Here is a 19,272-nt window from a genome sequence, read left to right as displayed (position 1 = left end):
TGACATTTGATACATAGATCAATGGGAAAATGTGTCATGTGTAGACCTTTACTTCAGAACGTTTTAAGTTATGTGTAAGTAATTAAGCAGGCTAATCATATTATGATTATTCTATTCGAGAATATATGAGGATGTGGTGGTCGTCGATCTTGTTCGTCGTCAGGCATCTGGCTGGCCCCCTATATGTCCAAACCCCTATTTGCATTGGGGAAACTATGCTACTGTGTGACTGTGTGTGCTGCCATCATTACATTTATGTAATAGTGGTAGAGAGTCTAAAGTAACTTTACAGGACTTCAACCACATGATGTGCACACTCAAGGGGAAGTAAGTTGGTTTTCTAGTCAAAGCACTGTATGTGTGAATGTATGAGTAAATGTATGTGTGAATGTATGGGTGAATGTATGAGTAAATGTATGGAGGGATACAACAAAGCAAGTTGAAATGTGTATAATAACATGTTTACTATACATTCAAATATATACATATAATTGTAATAATTCGGATGTTGCTGTGAGGTGTGACCAATGTACAAAATAAAATGCATTTTAAAACGTCTCTCTGGTCTCTGCATCATGTCTAGAATCAAGACAGACAAACCCATGCACCAGGGAGGAGTCAAGACTTTCATTTTTACAATTCCCATTCCAGCATGATCACTTCCGTTATTTTTCAGAATGCTCATTCATTGGTCCGGTGCTTGACCGCTTGTCACTGCACTTGTTCATTTGCGTGCCCATCCTAAAGTCATGGATTAGGCCGTTGTCTGTTTGTTCACCAAAATTGGTTCAAATACAGCGCAGTTACGACAGTGAGTGGACTTTATTGAGGTATAGCAGGTACATCGTCATCATAGGTGAGAAATCTCTATAATTTATAACTGCATCTTGTCATGTTTCTGTAATAACCAATATGATCAATACATGTGTTTTTATTGCGTCGGTGGTTGGGTTATAGCCTATGTGTAATTATATTTTAATAGCCTACAGCAATAGTAAAATCCAACTTAATATCAAGATAATTATATATTTGTATTATAAGTAGGCCTATAATATTCATGGTTTATCAATATAAATATTTTTAAGGCGCATTTAGCCGATCGTATGAATTTAATTCCAGTATTCTGCCTGCCTTTCACGTAATCTTTTAGTGATTGGGAGTTGACTCTTTTTACTGACTCGGATCTTTTCGACTCGTTCAGTCAAATGAATGAATATTTCGACTCATTTCATTCATTTGAGTCAGTAGGCCTAATGCCCAGAGCACGCAGGAACCCCTATCGGCGAACGATGAACTAAAAACTCGAAAGAATCATGATTCTACAAGCCATCTCGTTCACCATAGGGGGCTTATTGGAGCTGTCATATGTGACAGAAATTTTGAAAACTGTGCTTCAAGCAATGTACATTTGTGATTGCTAGGCATATAAATACGATGATTTATTAATACATTTGAAACGAGGTCTAGTTGCGGCCGCAACCGGACTAGATTAAGAACGACTCTTGGCAGAATATAACTGTTTGACAGCCGCGGGGGAGATTAGCCAATGTCCTTCTTCTTGAAAGTTTTATGGCAGACTACACCTACTGATTAATGTAAGAACAAATATTCCATGGGGGGACGATAAATCAAACAACCTCCCCACTCCTTCAGTCACAGTTGAAATCACATCCATACACAGCCTCAGGTGCCTGGTAGGACCGAGCATTCATCGACAGAATTCCTTGTAATGCCTCTGCAGAAAAATCCACGAGTCCCCCCCAAAAATGCTCAGCCGCATTCACAATGCCTATTTTCTCCAGTGCGCTGTGCAGTTGATAAACAAAGTAATAAACGCTACAAAGTCCACCTTCTTAACATACAACATGTCAGGATCCCTCTGTTGACAAGAGACATCATCTAGTGTCTTTACTCCTACTACCATTACTTCTTCACTTCTTTCTGCCACTCTTCTCACCGCCTCTGACCAGGACACATTCTGGTCAGCCCTTATTCTTGCCGCATCCGTTTCCTTCACCCTGCCTAACAGGACACGTCAGGAATTCGGGTGCATGTTCACAAACCACAATTGCAGCATTTAGGCTCAGCAGGCAAATAATACTCCTCCCGTCTACATACACTTGACACATAATCAAGTAATTTACATTTGTCACACTGCATGGGTCTGTATACTGCAAGATTTTGCTCCAACTGATCAATTAGCTCAGTTGGTCAGGTGTGGTGCACACCTCTGGGCGGTATACTGTATTTTCCGATATACCAGTATTGATGCAAGGAGCGGTTTAACTTATTACTTTACCTTCGATAATGGCATTTGAATGTTTGGTTTGCTAAATGTGATACGATATGTGTAACGTCGATTTAGTTTACTTCACTTCTTGAGTAATCTCTCTCCGCTCTCACTCTCCATGCCGCTTTCCACACAGACCTAGCCCAGCCCCTGTCACTCAAGGAGCGCGTGGTTGTTCCTCGACCACTACTAGCCCCTGTCACTCAAGGAGCGCGTGGTTGTTCCTCGACCACTACTAGACCAGCCCCTGTCACTCAAGGAGCGCGTGGTTGTTCCTCGACCACTACTAGCCCCTGTCACTCAAGGAGCGCGTGGTTGTTCCTCGACCACTACTAGACCAGCCCCTGTCACTCAAGGAGCGCGTGGTTGTTCCTTGAGCACTACTAGACACTTGCATTCGGTCTGCATGGTCAATGCAACACATGTATCAGTGTTGATAAACAACGATGCTGTTTTCACTTTGCTTCTTAATATAAATTCACTAGTGTTCTTTTATGACACTATTCATTTGTGTTTCTTACACCTGCAAACAGCTAATTAGCAAATTGTGCCTAAATCTTGTTAGCCGCTAATGGTAATCGCTAGTTAGCTGGCTGGTTTGGCTGGCTAACGTTAGTTAGTTAGCTAGCTAATAAATGTACTGAGTAAGAGCAAACGTAGTTGGCTATACAGCCTGATAATACCAGTGATGGTGTAGACCTAAATGAGCATGTTGTTTGTGTAACAGTATCTTCAAAATCAAAGAGTAATATGCGAAGCATGAATTTGTACACTACATGAAGTAGTTTAGGGAAAATATTCAATGTAGACAAAGATTATAGGCTACCCTAGGAAACACTTATCAACGCTGCTTCCTACCTTGTCACAATTAACTCCTCCCTGGTATTTTCATTCGTTGTTATGTCAAAGTGCCCACTATATATTCTAACTATATAATTACAATTATCATAATCCATTATTCCAACAGTTAACACAAGTGTTTTGCTCTAAATCGCAAATCAAATTTCAATTGCAACATTTGGTTAAAAATAAGGCCTAGATTGTTTGTCCATATCGTCTATGTGGCAGAAATGGATGTAAATGCTGAAAATGATTTTTGGTTGAAGTTGAAATGTATAAAACAATCAGAATGGAGAAAGACCTTCTAGCCCGAAGTCCAGCGCGCTATTGACTGTACCGCAAAAGCATGCTCGAGCGGCAGAGTCGATATCCGCGCTTATAAACCCAGGGTCGTTACAATATAAACATTTTATTTTCAAAAACATAAAATACTGTGATATGACATTTTGGCCATATCGCCCAGTCCTACCTGACTAACTGAGCTAATGTATTTGTTCAGTGGTTGCCTAAATTCAACACACCTGCATGGTCTTCCAGGTCAGTTAACTCAAAAACATGAAGTGCCTGCGGCACTCCAGGACCAGGGTTGCCTACGGCACTCCAGGACCAGGGTTGCCTACCCCTGCAATAGGCTATCGTTCGAGAACTGCAGCAGCCACACAAACGATTCGCTCTTGAGTTCGAGTGTTAAGCAGAAGGTTGTGTATGTTTTGGTTCTACAAAGCTGTGTCCAATAACATTTAATAATCAAATGATTGCATTAATAATTTGTCAGTTATTTTCCTTCTCTATGATGCCTGTAACATGGTTTTTCTGCTGTGCACATGATGGACTGTTGGTTGTCGTCTCTTGGAGCCGCTGAACCGGATAATCGCGTATTAATCCTGCTTTGAATTAATTGCGGCCAGGCCGGCCAGCAGGTCAAACGAACGACTAAAATGAACGAGTCACTCGGAGAAAATAATTTTGACTCTCGAATCAGTGAAAAGAGTCGTTCAAAAAGAACGAATCGTTTGCGAATTTCACATCAATATTGTATTTGTGCAAGTCACTGTCCAGCTGGCAAGCGCTGCTGCCGACGTTGTCAATTTCAGTATAGGTTAATTAAAGCTATGCTGTCTTGACTTTCACAATCGTGACAATCGCATGTTTGTCATGTTCTGCAAATATTTTTTACCTCCTATTACTGCTTCCCCTTTCTAAACAGCAGCCTGCTATGGTAGGCTATATATGTCTTCCCCATGGTGTCTCCACGATTCAGGAATTTAATCTCACAAAATCTTGGGAATGGTGTTAAAAGAATTGCATTTGTTACTGATCTGTTGATAAGATTGGTGGTAGATGAAGGAGAGTTTAGGCCACACAGTACCGGGATAATTGTTATAGGAGTGCATGTTGTGCAAACAGCATTGGTCTGTTGCAACTTGCAATAAGAAAACAACGTCAATTGATTAATATTCTCGCATTATAGCCTACAAATATACATTGGAACATTGCTTCACCTTCACCATCTGGTGTGGACACTGTAACATGGTTGTGTGACGTGTGTGACTTCCTGTCTTTCCGTGACATGACTCTGATGTTGTGACCTTTTGTAACATAGGCTTCTGGTAACCAGACTCAGGTCTATTTGGGGGTCAGAACCCCTCCCAGGACATTGTGCTCTTCCCAAAACAAACATAAAACCAAACCTTTATTAATTAGTGTGTTGACATTATTCATAAAGCATTTTTTGTTGTTGTATCAGGACCCGTATCCACAAAGCGTCTCAGAGTGCTGATCTAGGATCAGGTCCCCATCTGTCCATATCATTTGATTCTTTATGATCTAAAAGGCAATACTGATCATAGATCAGCACTCCTACTCTGAAGATGCCTTGTGGATACGGGCCCAGGCCTCTGGAACTCTGCCCCGTTATTAACTCATGTTGGGTCTTATGCTGATCTCTGCAGATTAGGAAGCCAGTCAAGATCTCCACATTCACCTTCATTCACATAGATAACCTGGTCCTCCATAGCACACTGCAGAATGGGATCCAGACAGGGTGATATACCAGGTAATACATGATGAACATCCTCCTTCATTGATCACGTGTGATACACATCATCAAAGATGAAAGCAAATAGAATTGATGACTAGTACCATTTATTTGATTCCCAACACAATAAGATAGTAAATGTGATGGTGTGCTTCTTCATTTGACACACAAACGGTCCACTAGCGGTCAAATAAATTAGGTGAGGTCATTAAATGTTGCTCTAATGTTTCTCTTACCATTGTCTTCAATTCCAGCACTGGAGTCTGGTGTATCTGGGGGATTCTTTGGGGGGTTCTCGTCCCCCATTGGTATGTCCAGACGAGCCTTTAGCTATGACGAGGCCCTGGACGCTCCCATGCACTCCCCTCCCCCTGACATGTGTGTCAACAACCCATGGAAGGACCCTCTCATCCCACAGAGGAAGTTCAAGAGGATTGTTGAGGTACAGAACCTAAATATCTCCTAGTTATCTATCCTGTTACTACATACAGTATAGAAGTTTATAGTTGTGTAATAGTACTTGTTGTGTAACGGCAACTGTAACGCTCAATGTCCAACCTGGCCGAGGTTATCACTGTAGAGTTTAATGAACCGTGGCTGGAAGAGTGACCACCCATAAAGCACGTAGTATTGTGTTCATATTAAACCCATTGGCCTGTTGTTATGTCCAGGAGGACGAGAGTGGCACTGGGAAGACACTGAACTTGTCTGCCAGTCAGTTTAACGTGGCAACAACAGCAGCACCGGTCAAGTCCCCTGTCCCCGTGGTCAAGGCCAAAGCCTCCTCGCTCATGAACACACTCATGATCAGTAAGTAGGAAAACAAACAAACTCACATTGTCAAATTTACAATGTATCTACACATCCAACATCGTTCAAAACACTGCTGCTACTCCGGTGGCCATTAGTCCGGTGGCCGTTTGATTAATTGTTCAGCAGTCTTATGGCTTGGGGGTAGAAGCTGCTAAGGAGCCTTTTGGTCCTAGACTTGGCGCTCCGGTACCGCTTGCCTTGCGGTAACATGTTAACATAGTGAGATACCTGTCAACTTTACAAAGTAACTAGACATCCAACATGCTAACACAGTAAGACATCCCAAATCCTGATGCACTCTGATCATACTATATGGAATATTGTAGAAATATCAGAATAGATGGTATACAGTTGAAGTCGGAAGTTTACATACACCTTAGCCAAATACATTTAAACTCAGTTTTTCACAATTACTGACATTTAATCCAAGTAATAAATTCCCTGTCTTAGGTCTTAGTTGGGATCACCACTTTATTTTAAGAATGTGAAATTATTGAGAATTATTTATTTTATCACATTATTTTTTTTATCACATTCCCAGTGGTTCAGAAATGTACATACACTCAATTAGTATTTGGTAGCATTTCCTTTAAATTGTTTAACTTGGATCAAACATTTCGAGTAGCCTTCCACAAGCTTCCCACAATAAGTTGGGTGAATTTTGGCCCATTCCTCCTGACAGAGCTGGTGTAACTGAGTCAGGTTTGTAGGCCTCCTTGCTCGCACACGATTTTTCAGTTCTGCCCACAAATCTTCTATAGGATTGAGGTCAGGGCTTTGTGATGGCCACTCCAATACCTTGACTTTGTTGTCCTTAAGCCATTTTGCCACAACTTTGGAAGTATGCTTGGGGTCATTGTCCATTTGGAAGACCCATTTGTGACCAAGCTTTAACTTCCTGACTGATGTCTTGAGATGTTGCTTCAATATATCCACATAATTTTCCTTTCCTCATGATGCCATCTATTTTGTGAAGTGCACCAGTCCCTCCTGCAACAAAGCACACCCACAACATGATGCTGCCACCCCCGTGCTTCACGGTTGGGATGATGTTCTTCGGCTTGCAAGCCTCCCCCTTTTCCTCCAAACATAACGATGGTCATTATGGCCAAACAGTTCTATTTTTGTTTCATCAGACCAGAGGACATTTCTCCAAAAAGTACGATCTTTGTCCCCATGTGCATTTGCAAACCGTAGTCTGTCTTTTTAATGGCGGTTTTGTAATAGTGGCTTCTTCCTTGCTGAGCGTCCTTTCAGGTTATGTCAATATAGGACTTGTTTTACTGTGGATATAGATACTTTTGTACCTATTTCCTCCAGCATCTTCACAAGGTCCTTTGCTGTTGTTCTGGGATTGATTTTGCACTTTTGCACCAAAGTACGTTCATCTCTAGGAGAGAACGCGTCTCCTTTCTGAGCGGTATGACGGCTGCTTGTTCCCATGGTGTTTATACTTGCATACTATTGTTTGTACAGATGAGCGTGGTACCTTCAGGCACTTGAAAATTGCTCCCAAGGATGAACCAGACTTGTGGTGGTCTACAATTCTTTTTGGTTGATTTGTTTTGATTTTCCCATGACGTCAAGCAAAGAGACACTGAGTTTGAAGGTAGGCCTTGAAATACATCCACAGCTACACCTCCAATTGACTCAAATGATGATGATGTCAATTAGCCAATCAGAAGCTTCTAAAGCCATGACATCATTTTCTGGAGTTGTCCAAACTGTTTAAAGGCACAGTCAACTTAGTGTATGTAAACTTCTGACCCACTGGAATTGTGATACATTGAATTATAAGTAAAATAATCTGTCTGTAAACAATTGTCATGCACAAAGTAGATGTCCTAACCGACTTGCCAAAACTCTAGTTTGTTAACAAGAAATTTGTGGAGAAGTTGAAAAATGAGTTTTAATGACTCCAACCTAAGTGTATGTAAACTTCCGACTTCAACTGTATATATTGCACTGTATAGATCAGGGATGGGCAACTTGCGAATAATAGAATACCCAAGGTCTCTCAACTAGAAAACACACAGTCACTCAATTAGCCCATGTCAGCTACATTTTTTGAGATTGGTAAGTTAGTCTATTGGCCAGCTATTTAAACTTGTAGTAAGCATGGTCCAATGACTGACCGGAGTGGGGCCCATTGATCATCAATTTTCATATTAAACACAGCAAACATATACCTCCACCCTTTGGCAAAATGGGTAGAATTGCAGGAAATAAGCTGTAAAACTGAACATTCTTCTCTCCGCACCATGGCAAAATTCTTTGAATTGTATGAAATTAGTTATAAAATTACAAAATCTTCTCTCCACCCCATGGCAAAATGTGTAGAATAGCAGTAAATTAACCTTAAAACTACAATTTTTATCTTCACTGTCACGATGGGGGCCGCTAAAATGTTTTGCTCGCAGGGGGGTGGGGGGGAGTTTAGTTTTTGTTGTTGTCCCCACCCCCATCAAAGTTGCCCGTCCCTGCTCTAGATGATAGGAATGACATAGATAGATATATGGGATAGGATGGATGACATAATATCATTGCATTCAACATTGCTGCGCTAGACTAGTACACCACACTAGACTTGTATGTCCTACTGCTGACTGTGAACCCATCCCTGGTCCTTCAGAGCAGACCCAGGAGAGCCTCCAGAGGTTTGAGCTCCAGGCAGGGCTAACAGAAGCTGGCTACACCCCCCACAAGGGCCTCTCTGCAGAGGACACACGATTCCACCGCCTGGCTGAGGGGCAGATGCCTGTGAGTATGACAGGGACTGGAGGATTGACTGTTGGCACTGATACAAGATCAGCTTACCGTTGGAAAAAGCATATCCCAGTCCACTGGAGGGGTGGGCGGAGTGTAATGCTAAACCTTCCATCAATGCATAAGTTAATATCAGTTCAGACTCATGCTCTCTGACATACCATTTTGTATTCACTGATGACATTTGCATTTAAAGTTTATCAAAAGGTGGTCTATGATATGCAAGCTAGGTACTAAGGCAAGAAAATGATCAGAAGTTCTGTAAATGTATTTGAGAATTTGATCATAGCTGTTCTGCTATTGTTACTGTATGTTTCAATGCAGAACCAAAAAATGCTTGTGCGCGATTGAGAAAAACTGTAATGTTTGTAAATAGTTGGTGTAATTCCAGTCCTTTGATCAGTGCAGACTCATGCTATCTGAGTCATGCTACCTGACATACCATAGGTGGATGGGAGCAGAAGATAGTGTTATATAAGAGCAATCAATCTTGAAGAACTAGAAACATGCTCTCTCCCTCTAGAGTGTGCTTGGATATGTTTTTCTTTTTTTTAAAGACCAGTATAATATAAATCTTGAATGTAACCCTCGTGTGTGTGTCTGCCTGCCTGTGCAGTTGTTGTCTCTGTGGTGTATGATTAGGCTTGGGCCAGGGGTCAATGAGACTGTCCAAAGGTGTTGCATACAAGTGTCAACAGTTTGGATTCCATAGACCCATTTCCAGGCTGCATCATCAAAGAGGCTTGTTTATGTTGAAGTGAATACGACAACATCCAATTTCAGATGCAGATGGTTATCGTCTACTACAACATTGCAGATGTCATCATGGAATTGATTATCTAGCACACTAGCAAGCCAGCGAGGCAAGGTAAAATATCACAAACCGTGCTAGATAAAGCCAGAACAATAATATACTTGTTGAACATAGCTATAGCCACCAGTCTGGTTTATTTTCATAGTCATAACTTACACACTGTTAACTTTGATACGAGGAAGGGTGCGCATAGCTCGAATGTGCCGTTTGCTTGTAAACAAAAGACGTCTCTATAGAGCCAACCGATCGCATGCTATTCTTGAATTTCGACATATAGTATGTTACATATAAGCTTAGCTTCCCCTATTGCATGCAGCACCTATGCATATATACAGTACGTACTGAACTTGTACACATGTACATAAATAGAATACATTGCTTTAGAACATGACCTACCGCTTGCATGTAAATATCTGACTGGATAGAATCTCCAACAGTGGCCAAGGGTATATCGTCATGACTGCAAGGTGTCCCGATATCTTTTCCAACTGTCCATTATTTGGTTTTAATGCCCATTCTAGAATGCCCTTCTAGCCAATCAGAAACCAGTATTCAACAATGCTGTGGTATAATTAAGAAATAAGGCCTGAGGGTATATGGTATGAGGCCAATATACTGTACTATGGCTAAGGGCTGTTCTTATGCACAACGCCGTAGTATATTGGTCATATACCACAAATGCCTGAGGTGCCATATTGCTATTATAAACCGGCTACCAATGTAATTAGAACAGTAAACAGTAAACAGTAAACAAGTAGTTTTGCGTCATACCCGTGGTATATTTAAGCAATAAGGCACGAGGCGGTGTGGTTTATGGCCAATATACCACGGCTAAGGGCTGTTATGCACGACGCAACACGGTGTGCCTGGATACAGCCCGTAGCCATGTATATTGGCCATATACCACAAACCCCCGAGGTGCCTTATTGCTATTATAAACTGGTTACCAACGTAATTAGAACAGTAAAAATAAATGTTTTGTCCTTCCCTGTCAGCCAATCAGCATCCAGGAGCCAAACTACCCAGTTTATATTGACATGTAAAGTAATCCAATCAATCTGAATACTAAAACATTAAAATACATTTATCTAAAGTAGCAAGTAGAATTATAACCAACCCCGTTACATATATGAATTCAATCAATATCCACTCATGTTACACAGTCATTTTAGTATTGTAATCATAATCTATATTCAGTTATTTTATAGGTGAATGGTATCCACATATATGGTGGACTCATTTTCATCAACACATATAATGGCTCGACAATAGCTTATATACATTTTACCCTTTGTGTAAAATAAACACCACTAATAAAGTTTATGAAAATGCTACTGGATATAGAAATTGTCACCCACAATAAAGCAGGGCTATTTCCTTGTGTGATGTATTTGTTTTTTGATCATCTGATTTGTTGCCAGGTTCTCGATTCGATTTCGGGTTCTATGTTCTTTTGACACTTGTATTAAACCATAGCTAGTGCCGTATGTTCCACTGAGGTATAATAAGAATGAGTCTGTTCTAGAATTTATTTCTCTGTGCTTTGCATGTTGCCAGGCAACACCCTTAAAATGACATGATCGCCCATATTTTCCTGAAACAGCCAATCAGAACAAAGGGGATTTTTTTTCCGGTTTGTAGCTAACTTAGCTAGCTACACATCATTGTACCTCCGTCTCCGTGCTTTATTTGTCAATTAAACTTGAATACAAAATACGAATAATGGATAAAGTGACAGAGTGGATCGTACTGGAAAGTCAAAGGAATCTTCTCATGAAAAGGTATTTCATTAGATTTATGTTTCATTTTCCTTGACAATATCCTGTATGTCGAGGCCTAACGTTCGCTAAATTAACCTAACAGTAAAATAAACGGAGGCCTACCGTACGTTAGCAACAAAAACAAGCTGAAACGAAGGTCATTTAGCATACAGTATATACACAATGAATAGTCATATAGCTGATTGGGTACTAATTATTAATTCCTGTCTAACGTTATACCGGCAACAGAAACGGGGACACTTTGTGCTAGCGAACTAACGTTAGCTAACAAAACTACCGTAGCTTGCTAGCTAACGTTGTTTGGTGAGGTCCGGGTTAAACAAACAGTTTATCAGGCTAGAGCCAGTTTCTGCCAGTCTGGCCCTAGCGTGTGTTGACGAACCTTCGACTCCGTAGCACATCGATACAATATATACGACGTTTTTGTTGTTGTTAGTTTCAACAGCGCGTACAACCATATTTTCTCCTAATCAATGAGTGATTTATTGCAACTTGTAACAAGTAACGTTAAAATTGTTACTTTTGCTGCACATGTATGTGTACCCTGAGTATACAAAACATTATGAACACCTTCCTAATATTGAGTTTATAAGAACAGCCTCAATTCGTAGGGGCATGGACTCTACAAGGTGTAGAACGCATTTCACATTGATGTCGGCCCATGTTGACTACAATGCTTCCCACAGTTTGGGTGGTGGACCATTCTTGATACACACGGGAAACTGTTTTTAACCGATCTACGCCGATTTTGAAGTGGATTTAACAGGTGACATCAGTAAGGGATCATAGCGTTCACCTGGATTCACCTGGTCAGTCTGTTATGGAGTGTTCTTAATGTTTCGTATACTCAGCGTAGATAGTACATTTGATGTTTTCAGCATATCACAAACTGTTTCTCCGTATTGGTTTTTGATTTGGACAAGTTAAAGCCCCCGTGGTCCCGTGTGGCTCAGTTGGTAGAGCATGGCGCTTGCAACGCCAGGGTTGTGGGTTCATTCCCCACGGGGGGACCAGGATGAATATGTATGAACTTTCCAATTTGTAAGTCGCTCTAGATAAGAGCGTCTGTTAAATGTAAATGTAAAGCTGTGTTTTGACATTTGGCTATTTATCAAAATGTCTTGTCAACAGGAAGCAGTGACAGCATCATTTTCAACTTAAGTTTTAGGATTATAAATTGATCTTTCCAATGGTATTGTACTTAATCATGTAAAAACTGTGGAATGAGTCTGAAATCGCGCTGCAATTTATTTTATTTTATGATATACCAGAAATCACAATCGAGTTTGCCCTTCCTACTAAAAGGGTGTGCTCTATCAATGTCACATGGTCAGAGATTTACCCCCCTCCTGGGTCTTTGACAGGTTCATGGGTGTGACATAAACATGTGGTCCCTGACCAACCGTCTGGAGCCGTGGTCGACACCAGATTTGGATTCGACAGGCAGGGTTCCAAAAGGTTATGTTTCGGCCAGGTGCTGAAACCCTAGAGGAAACCCCTAGATAGAATGTTAGGAGCAGAGCAAACCAAGAGGGGACAGACAGTGCATCAGCCACATTGGAATGATGAGCAGTACAGTGAGCAGAACTCAAGAGCAAGGATTGCAACCTGGAGAACAGACAGAGAGAATGCAGGAGCATTGTACATACAGAGGTACGGGATATTCATCCCAATATTCCCCGACAGAATGGAGGATGATGAACATTGAGAATATCGTTCCAGAGATGGTAGTAACCAAAATCCACAGACTCAAAATGGTAAGATTGGAGCTTTTTCACTAGCCTATAGCATAGTTCTATGGACTATGGAATTAGCTGGGAAACTCTCTAGATTGCCTAATCTTCTGTGAATATTGCTACCTAGCTGGGGAACCATATTGGCAGGCTTATCCTGCTATGGATAATATGGGTAATAGGGATGTTTGTGACAGGTCTTGACGGTGATTTGGTTTCTTTCTGGGTGGGTGCAGGACAGGTGTTTTGCCTGTCTTGTTTGGCCTAGGAAGAACACTCCCTTTCTTGATGCGTTTGAGTTATACACATAATAAAAAATACTTGATATGCAGTGAGCTTCTAATTTTGGACTGATGGGAATGGGATCCCTGCGTAGAGAGGGTTATTAGAAGGCCATTTGTCTTTGTGCCGGTCCAGTGGAATTTGTAGCCTGTTGGCCCACCAGAGAATCTTCAATCCTTCTGTTCAGTGCCCCCTGAGTGGCTATCTCTCCCATTGACTGAGGTTAAGGGCAGTCAACGGTTTCCAATAACCCTTAGTTTGACACAGAAACAAATGGGGGGGGGGGGGACAGGCCAAACTGGGCTTTGGTTTGTGTGTTTGTGGCCAGCCATCATTTGACTCACCTCAATGTCACAATCCTGCTGTGTCTTCTTGTCATGTGTGTTGTCTGTAAATGTCTTGCAAAACACACACCTCTCTCTCCCTCATGGGCTGCAGACAGGGAGCTACTGAACAACATCTCTAAGCTGCATCTTTCTACCTCTTTGTCTCTGCAGAAGCTGAGAATGCCAAGCGGGGACTTCAAGGAGGACAGGCTTTCGACATCAGCACAATCCACCCCTTGTGGCACCCCTTCCGGGACCCCCTCCGTTACCCCCAGCGTCAGTCCCCACGCCTCACCGATACTCAACCGCAGGTATGTAGTAGAATAGAATTTCTCCACTGATACTCAACCCCAAGTATGTAGTACAATAGAACTTCTCCACTGATACTCAACCCAAGTATGTAGTAGAATAGAACTTCTCCACTTTCCTCAGAATAAGCAATAGATGCAAAGATAAGTTTCAGATGGCACTTTTGTGTACAACTGTTCCATGTCTCTAATATCGTTAATGTGTGTGGGGGCACAGGAGCTGGTTCAACAGCCTGAGTCCAGCACCGTTTCTCACCACACCGGAGCTCGGCAGTCCTAACTTCAGCCCAGAAATGGGAGGCAATGAGGGAGGAGGAGCAGGAGGGGAGAGGTGGAGCTTCTTTGGAACTTCTCGCCCAGTAGTACAGAAGTCCTCTACTGACCCTGGTTCAGAAACCAACACAGGTGAGAAATCAGTCCCTCAGGAGTCTCTATTATTATGAATGGTGGCTGAGCTGTCATTGTGGACTTTGTGTTCCCGAGAGAGAATGCTTTTAAAAATAACTTGGAATGTAATGGATGTTGCCGTTTTTGCTATATTGATTATATACCTTTCTGTCAGTTGAGTAACATTCTTGTCTCCTCTGCTGTCCCTCAGGCTTCACACTACAGTCGTACTTTGGCGTGCCAAAGTCCAACACCATGGAAGGCATTAAGACCCAGGTCAACCTCATGGTGGATGACCCCGCCAAGTTCAACCCCCCCAAGATCGAGATCAGCGGCATCGAGGGCAAGAGACCCCCCCAGACTCGCCCACACAAACTCAAACCCCGGGACATGAACGTCCTGACACCGTCAGGATTCTGATACCCCCAGGAGCCCCTTCTCCTGAATTCTACCGACCCTCGCCCCCCGTCGCCCCCTGTCGGCCAGTAGCTGGTCTACTACCCTCCTCTGTCTTCTCGGCCTCTATGGAAGCCCTGAGACGGAGAAAATGGAGAAGCTACAGAACTTTCCCCCTATTCCCTAAACCTTACTGTTCTACCTGACCCTATTCCTGCTGATGGTGAACCTACTATAGACATCTCCCTCTTTAGGGCCAACCCTCCTTGGTCCAATTAAAGCACCAAATGGAGTATTTCCAACCACCTCGCCTCAAGAGGGTCACTTCTTCAGTTTCTGGGTGCTTTGGCATATGGTGCCCGGTTGCCATTGTCGTCTGCGATGTCATGAGGTTGAAATGGTGGTTTTGATGTCTCATGAGTCACTGAATCAGTACCTGGGCTTGAGGAGACCGTGATGTCTCATGAGTCACTGAACCAGTACCTGGGCTTGAGGAGACCCTGAATATGACGAGATCTTCTCTGACGCTCAGGATCCTTCAAGTCAAAGTCCCATTAACCGGCTCTGCAAATGTTATGTCAAAATACATTCTGTACTCACCACAATATGGCGTTTCGCAGAGCAACTATCGTCGTTACTGCCGTTACGCATGGCGTTTACCTCCTAAAAATGTGTTTCGGGATACTGTACTGCTGCTGGATCAGCCGACCTGTGTGTGGCAGTAATGAGTCATTGGATTTGGCGCATGCGCATTTGGTCAAAAACTATTATTTTTTACCTTTTTTGAAAGTACATACTGTGCGTAACGGAAGGATGGAGATAGTTGCTCTGTGAAACGTGATATTGTGGTGAGTACTGAATGTATTTTGACATAACATTTGCAGAGCCAGTTAATGGGACTTTGAATTGAAGGATCCCGGGCGTCAGAGGAGATGTTGTCATATTGTCTCCTTAAGCAGAGGTACTGGTTCAATCAGTTCCCTGCTCTGACTGACAAAAACCGCCATGGTTCATTATATTGAACTCCCTCTCGCTAAAAGCACTACAGCCCCCAGCCAATGCAATTTCACTCTAGACTCCATCACCTCTGACAGTCTTATGCTTTTGTAGTTTGATAGTTTTGTATAGTTATTTTGGGGGGGGAGCAGTGAGTGTGGTATTACTGATGTTGTGCCTAAGCTTGCTTCTGACGTCTGCCATATCAGTTGACTTTTTATTTGACAGTCTTAGTACTATTACTTAAGTTAGTTATTGGATGAGAGCGTGGCTACTGCTAACCTGGAATTTAAAAAAATAAATAATAAAAATCCAGATATTATGTTATTGCTATTAAATGGTGTGTTATGATATTTCCATATACAAGTCTGTAATGCTTTAAGAATATATTGATATGAAGGCCTATGCATTGAAGTAGTCATTTGAAATGTGTTTTTTATATTAACTATTACTTTAGAATCAATGCTGTTTTTGCAAGATGTTTATGAATTCCAATAGTTCGTTGCACAAGGGATCGCTTTTCCCACTGAATTCAGCTGTAAATAAACTCAACACAAACGAAATGACTCCCATGTTTCTGGTCTGAATGTTATTTCTCTTAAAGGTTAACTCTAAAGGGCCGGGAAGACCCCTCCCCACCATATAAAAGGACAGGGCATAGTTTGTTTATGAAACAGCTTCAGTCGATTTAAAGATTAACATTTTGGGGGGGGAATGGGGTTGCTAACGAGTGTATTTTATGTTGCATGATTGTCTAACATCCCACACTCTTAAAATCCTCCACTAGGGTGTGCTGTTTGGTTAAGTATTTAAGCTGTGAAACTTTTGCTGATTTGACACTTGGACGCTAGATGGCACAAGGCTCAGAGTGAAATTATGAGTAGTGCAAAGATATACAGTGCCTTCATATGTATTCACAGCCCTGAATCAATACTTTGTAGAAGCACCTTTGGCAGTGATTCATTACAACTGAGTGTTTCTGGATAAGTGTCTTAAGAGCTTTCCACACCTGGATTGTGGCACATTTTCCCATTTATTATTTTCAAAATTCTTCAAGCTCTGTGAAATTGTTTTTTAATCATTGCTAGACAACCATTTTCAGATCTTGCCATAGATTTAAGTCAAACCTGTAACTTGGCCACTCAGAAGGTTCACTGTCTTCTTGGTAAGCAACTCCAGTATAGATTTGGCCTTGTGTTTGGTGGAAAGCAGACAACTAGGTTTTCCTCTAGTTGGCTCCATTTAGTTATTTTTTTTTAATCCTGAAAAGCTCCCCAGTGCTTAATGATTAAAAGCATACCCATAACATGATGCAGGCCACCACTATGCTTGAAAATATGGAGAGTGGTGCTCAGTAATCTATTGTATTTGCCATAAACAATACACTATTCAGGACAAAAAGTTGATTCCTTTGCCACATTTTTTGCATGTTTCGGAATATTTTTATTCTGTACAGCAGAGTTCTTCAACCCTGAGATTTACCTTCCTGGAGATTTACCTTCAACTAGCTGATTATTAGAATCGGGTGTGCTAGATTAGGGTTGGAGCAAAAACCTACAGGGCAATTAGGTTAGTATTGTGGAGTAACTACAATGTTGTTGATCCAGCACGGCTGGCCCTTAAATGTACACGGAGAGCCAACATTAATAATAGACATGTCAGTCTATCAGGACTCAAAGTGGAGGAGAGATTGACTTCGTCACTGCTTGTCTTTGTAAGTGGTGAATGCACCGAGCTGTCTGTTTAAACTACTCGGACACCCATTGATACCCCACAAGACATGCCACCAGAGGTCTTCACAATCCCCAATTCCAGAACAGACTACGGGAGGTGCACAATACTACATAGAGCCATGACTACATGGAGCTCTATTCCACCTCAGATAACTGATGCAAGCTGTAGAATCAGATAACAGATTAAAATACACCTTATGGAACAGCGGGGACTGTGAAGAGACACACGCATACGCACACCAGTGCTAGCACACGCAGTCTACACACACGTGCATTGTAATGTTGTATAGTGGTATATATTTTGTGTTGTGGTGTGACAGTGTTATTTTATGTAATGTTTTATCTTTTGTTTTATGTGTAATGTAAGTGTCTTAACGTGTTTGGACCCCAGGAAGAGTAGCTGCTGCCTTGGCAGGAACTAATGGGGATCCATAATAAACCCCAGGAAGAGTAGCTGCTGCCTTGGCAGGAACTAATGGGGATCCATAATAAACCCCAGGAAGAGTAGCTGCTGCCTTGGCAGGAACTAATGGGGATCCATAATAAACCCCAGGAAGAGTAGCTGCTGCCTTGGCAGAAACTAATGGGGATCCATAATAAATACAAACTGACTCAAGACACTTCAGCTTTTAATTTTGTATTAATTTGTAAAAAATTATAAAAACATAATTCCACTTTGACATTATGGGGTATTGTGACAGCCATTACAATAGTTAGATAGGATGCTGCATTTCCAGCATAGTTGTCTCAATATTTATTTGAAGGGCAAAACCAACACTTTACCCATTAGGCTTTCTGATCATTCACCTGCAATGGCGAGTCAAAGTGTGCCAATGCACCAGTCTGACAGGGGCACACCTTCCCTTAGTCTGTTTCCTGGTGATAAAGGGCAGAATCCATTTCTTCCTCGGCCTGACTGACATGAGCTATTCTATGTTTACAATCCTGATCAATCTCTCACCAGTTACTGACAGGCTCTGTGTGTCAACAGTAATAATTTATGCTTGCTCATCCAGGCAGAAACACCCCTGTAAGACAGGCTATTGCAATGGTTCCCAACAAGGGGTACTAGGACCCCTGGGTTGTAAACTCAGCAAAAAAAGAAACGTCCCTTTTTCAGGACCCTGTCTTTCAAAGATAATTTCACAGGTTGCCTCAGGAATGCTGGTCCATCCTGCCACATGGAATCTTCCTGGAGGTCTTCTGGGGCTGCCCCTCTTGTTATGATGTCAGCACTGTTCAGGCCTCCTGGGATCCACCACCAGTCTTCTACGGATGTGGATTTCTGGATCTCTCCAACTCTATTCGCAAAGAAAGTTTGATATCCATAGCTGTCTCTCCCAACACAGTTTGACTGTCCAGTAGATGGAGCCATCGTTCAATTTCTATTCGACTGTGCTTTTCAACGTACTTTCGAAGTCGTGCTGCATAGACAGCACCGCAGATTTCAGCTTTACTGGTTCTCCCTTTTGGTCCAATGGTGTGAGCTTTGCTTTGGATTCAACCAGTCTGACTTTGATGCCTTGCTGGGTCTCCCATCTTAAGTACACTACGGCTCCATAGCTCTTGTCACTTCCATCAGAGAATGTTATTCCCCAAGGTTTTCCAATCCAGTTGACTGGTGTGAGGCTTCTGTGAAAGGTGATTTGGCCAAGACGTGTCTATTCCTCAAAGAATTGGATGGCTTCTTCCCTCAAATTTTCAGACAAAGGTTTGTCCCAAGTGTCTCGGGTCAGAGTTTTGCCTCCAACTTCCTGAAACGCCTTTCT

At 42.0% G+C, this 19,272-nt stretch overlaps 1 protein-coding gene across 1 annotated transcript; it reads left to right on the top strand.

The window, feature by feature from the left end:
- The first annotated feature begins 692 nt into the window (after window positions 1-692).
- Window positions 693-16,337, top strand: LOC120062566 (putative monooxygenase p33MONOX). Its single transcript, XM_039012635.1, has 8 exons — window positions 693-856; window positions 5,083-5,186; window positions 5,423-5,610; window positions 5,840-5,978; window positions 8,614-8,741; window positions 13,855-13,994; window positions 14,209-14,396; window positions 14,590-16,337. The coding sequence occupies exons 2-8, from the start codon at window positions 5,159-5,161 to the stop codon at window positions 14,796-14,798; spliced, it is 1,020 nt and encodes a 339-aa protein (XP_038868563.1). The 5' UTR covers window positions 693-856; window positions 5,083-5,158; the 3' UTR covers window positions 14,799-16,337.
- The last annotated feature ends 2,935 nt before the right edge of the window (window positions 16,338-19,272 follow it).

This window comes from Salvelinus namaycush, chromosome 17, assembly GCF_016432855.1.
Source record: "Salvelinus namaycush isolate Seneca chromosome 17, SaNama_1.0, whole genome shotgun sequence".
Taxonomy (NCBI): Eukaryota; Metazoa; Chordata; class Actinopteri; order Salmoniformes; family Salmonidae; genus Salvelinus; species Salvelinus namaycush.
The sequence above is the reverse complement of the archived record's forward strand: the minus strand, read 5'-3'. Positions and strand labels throughout refer to the sequence as shown.

Coding starts and splice junctions, on each gene's coding strand:
- LOC120062566 (XM_039012635.1), top strand. CDS start 5,159: ATGGGATCCAGACAGGGTGATATACCAG. Junction 5,611..5,839: donor AGTTCAAGAGGATTGTTGAG/GTACAGAACCTA, acceptor TGTTATGTCCAG/GAGGACGAGAGTGGCACTGG. Junction 13,995..14,208: donor TCACCGATACTCAACCGCAG/GTATGTAGTAGA, acceptor GTGGGGGCACAG/GAGCTGGTTCAACAGCCTGA.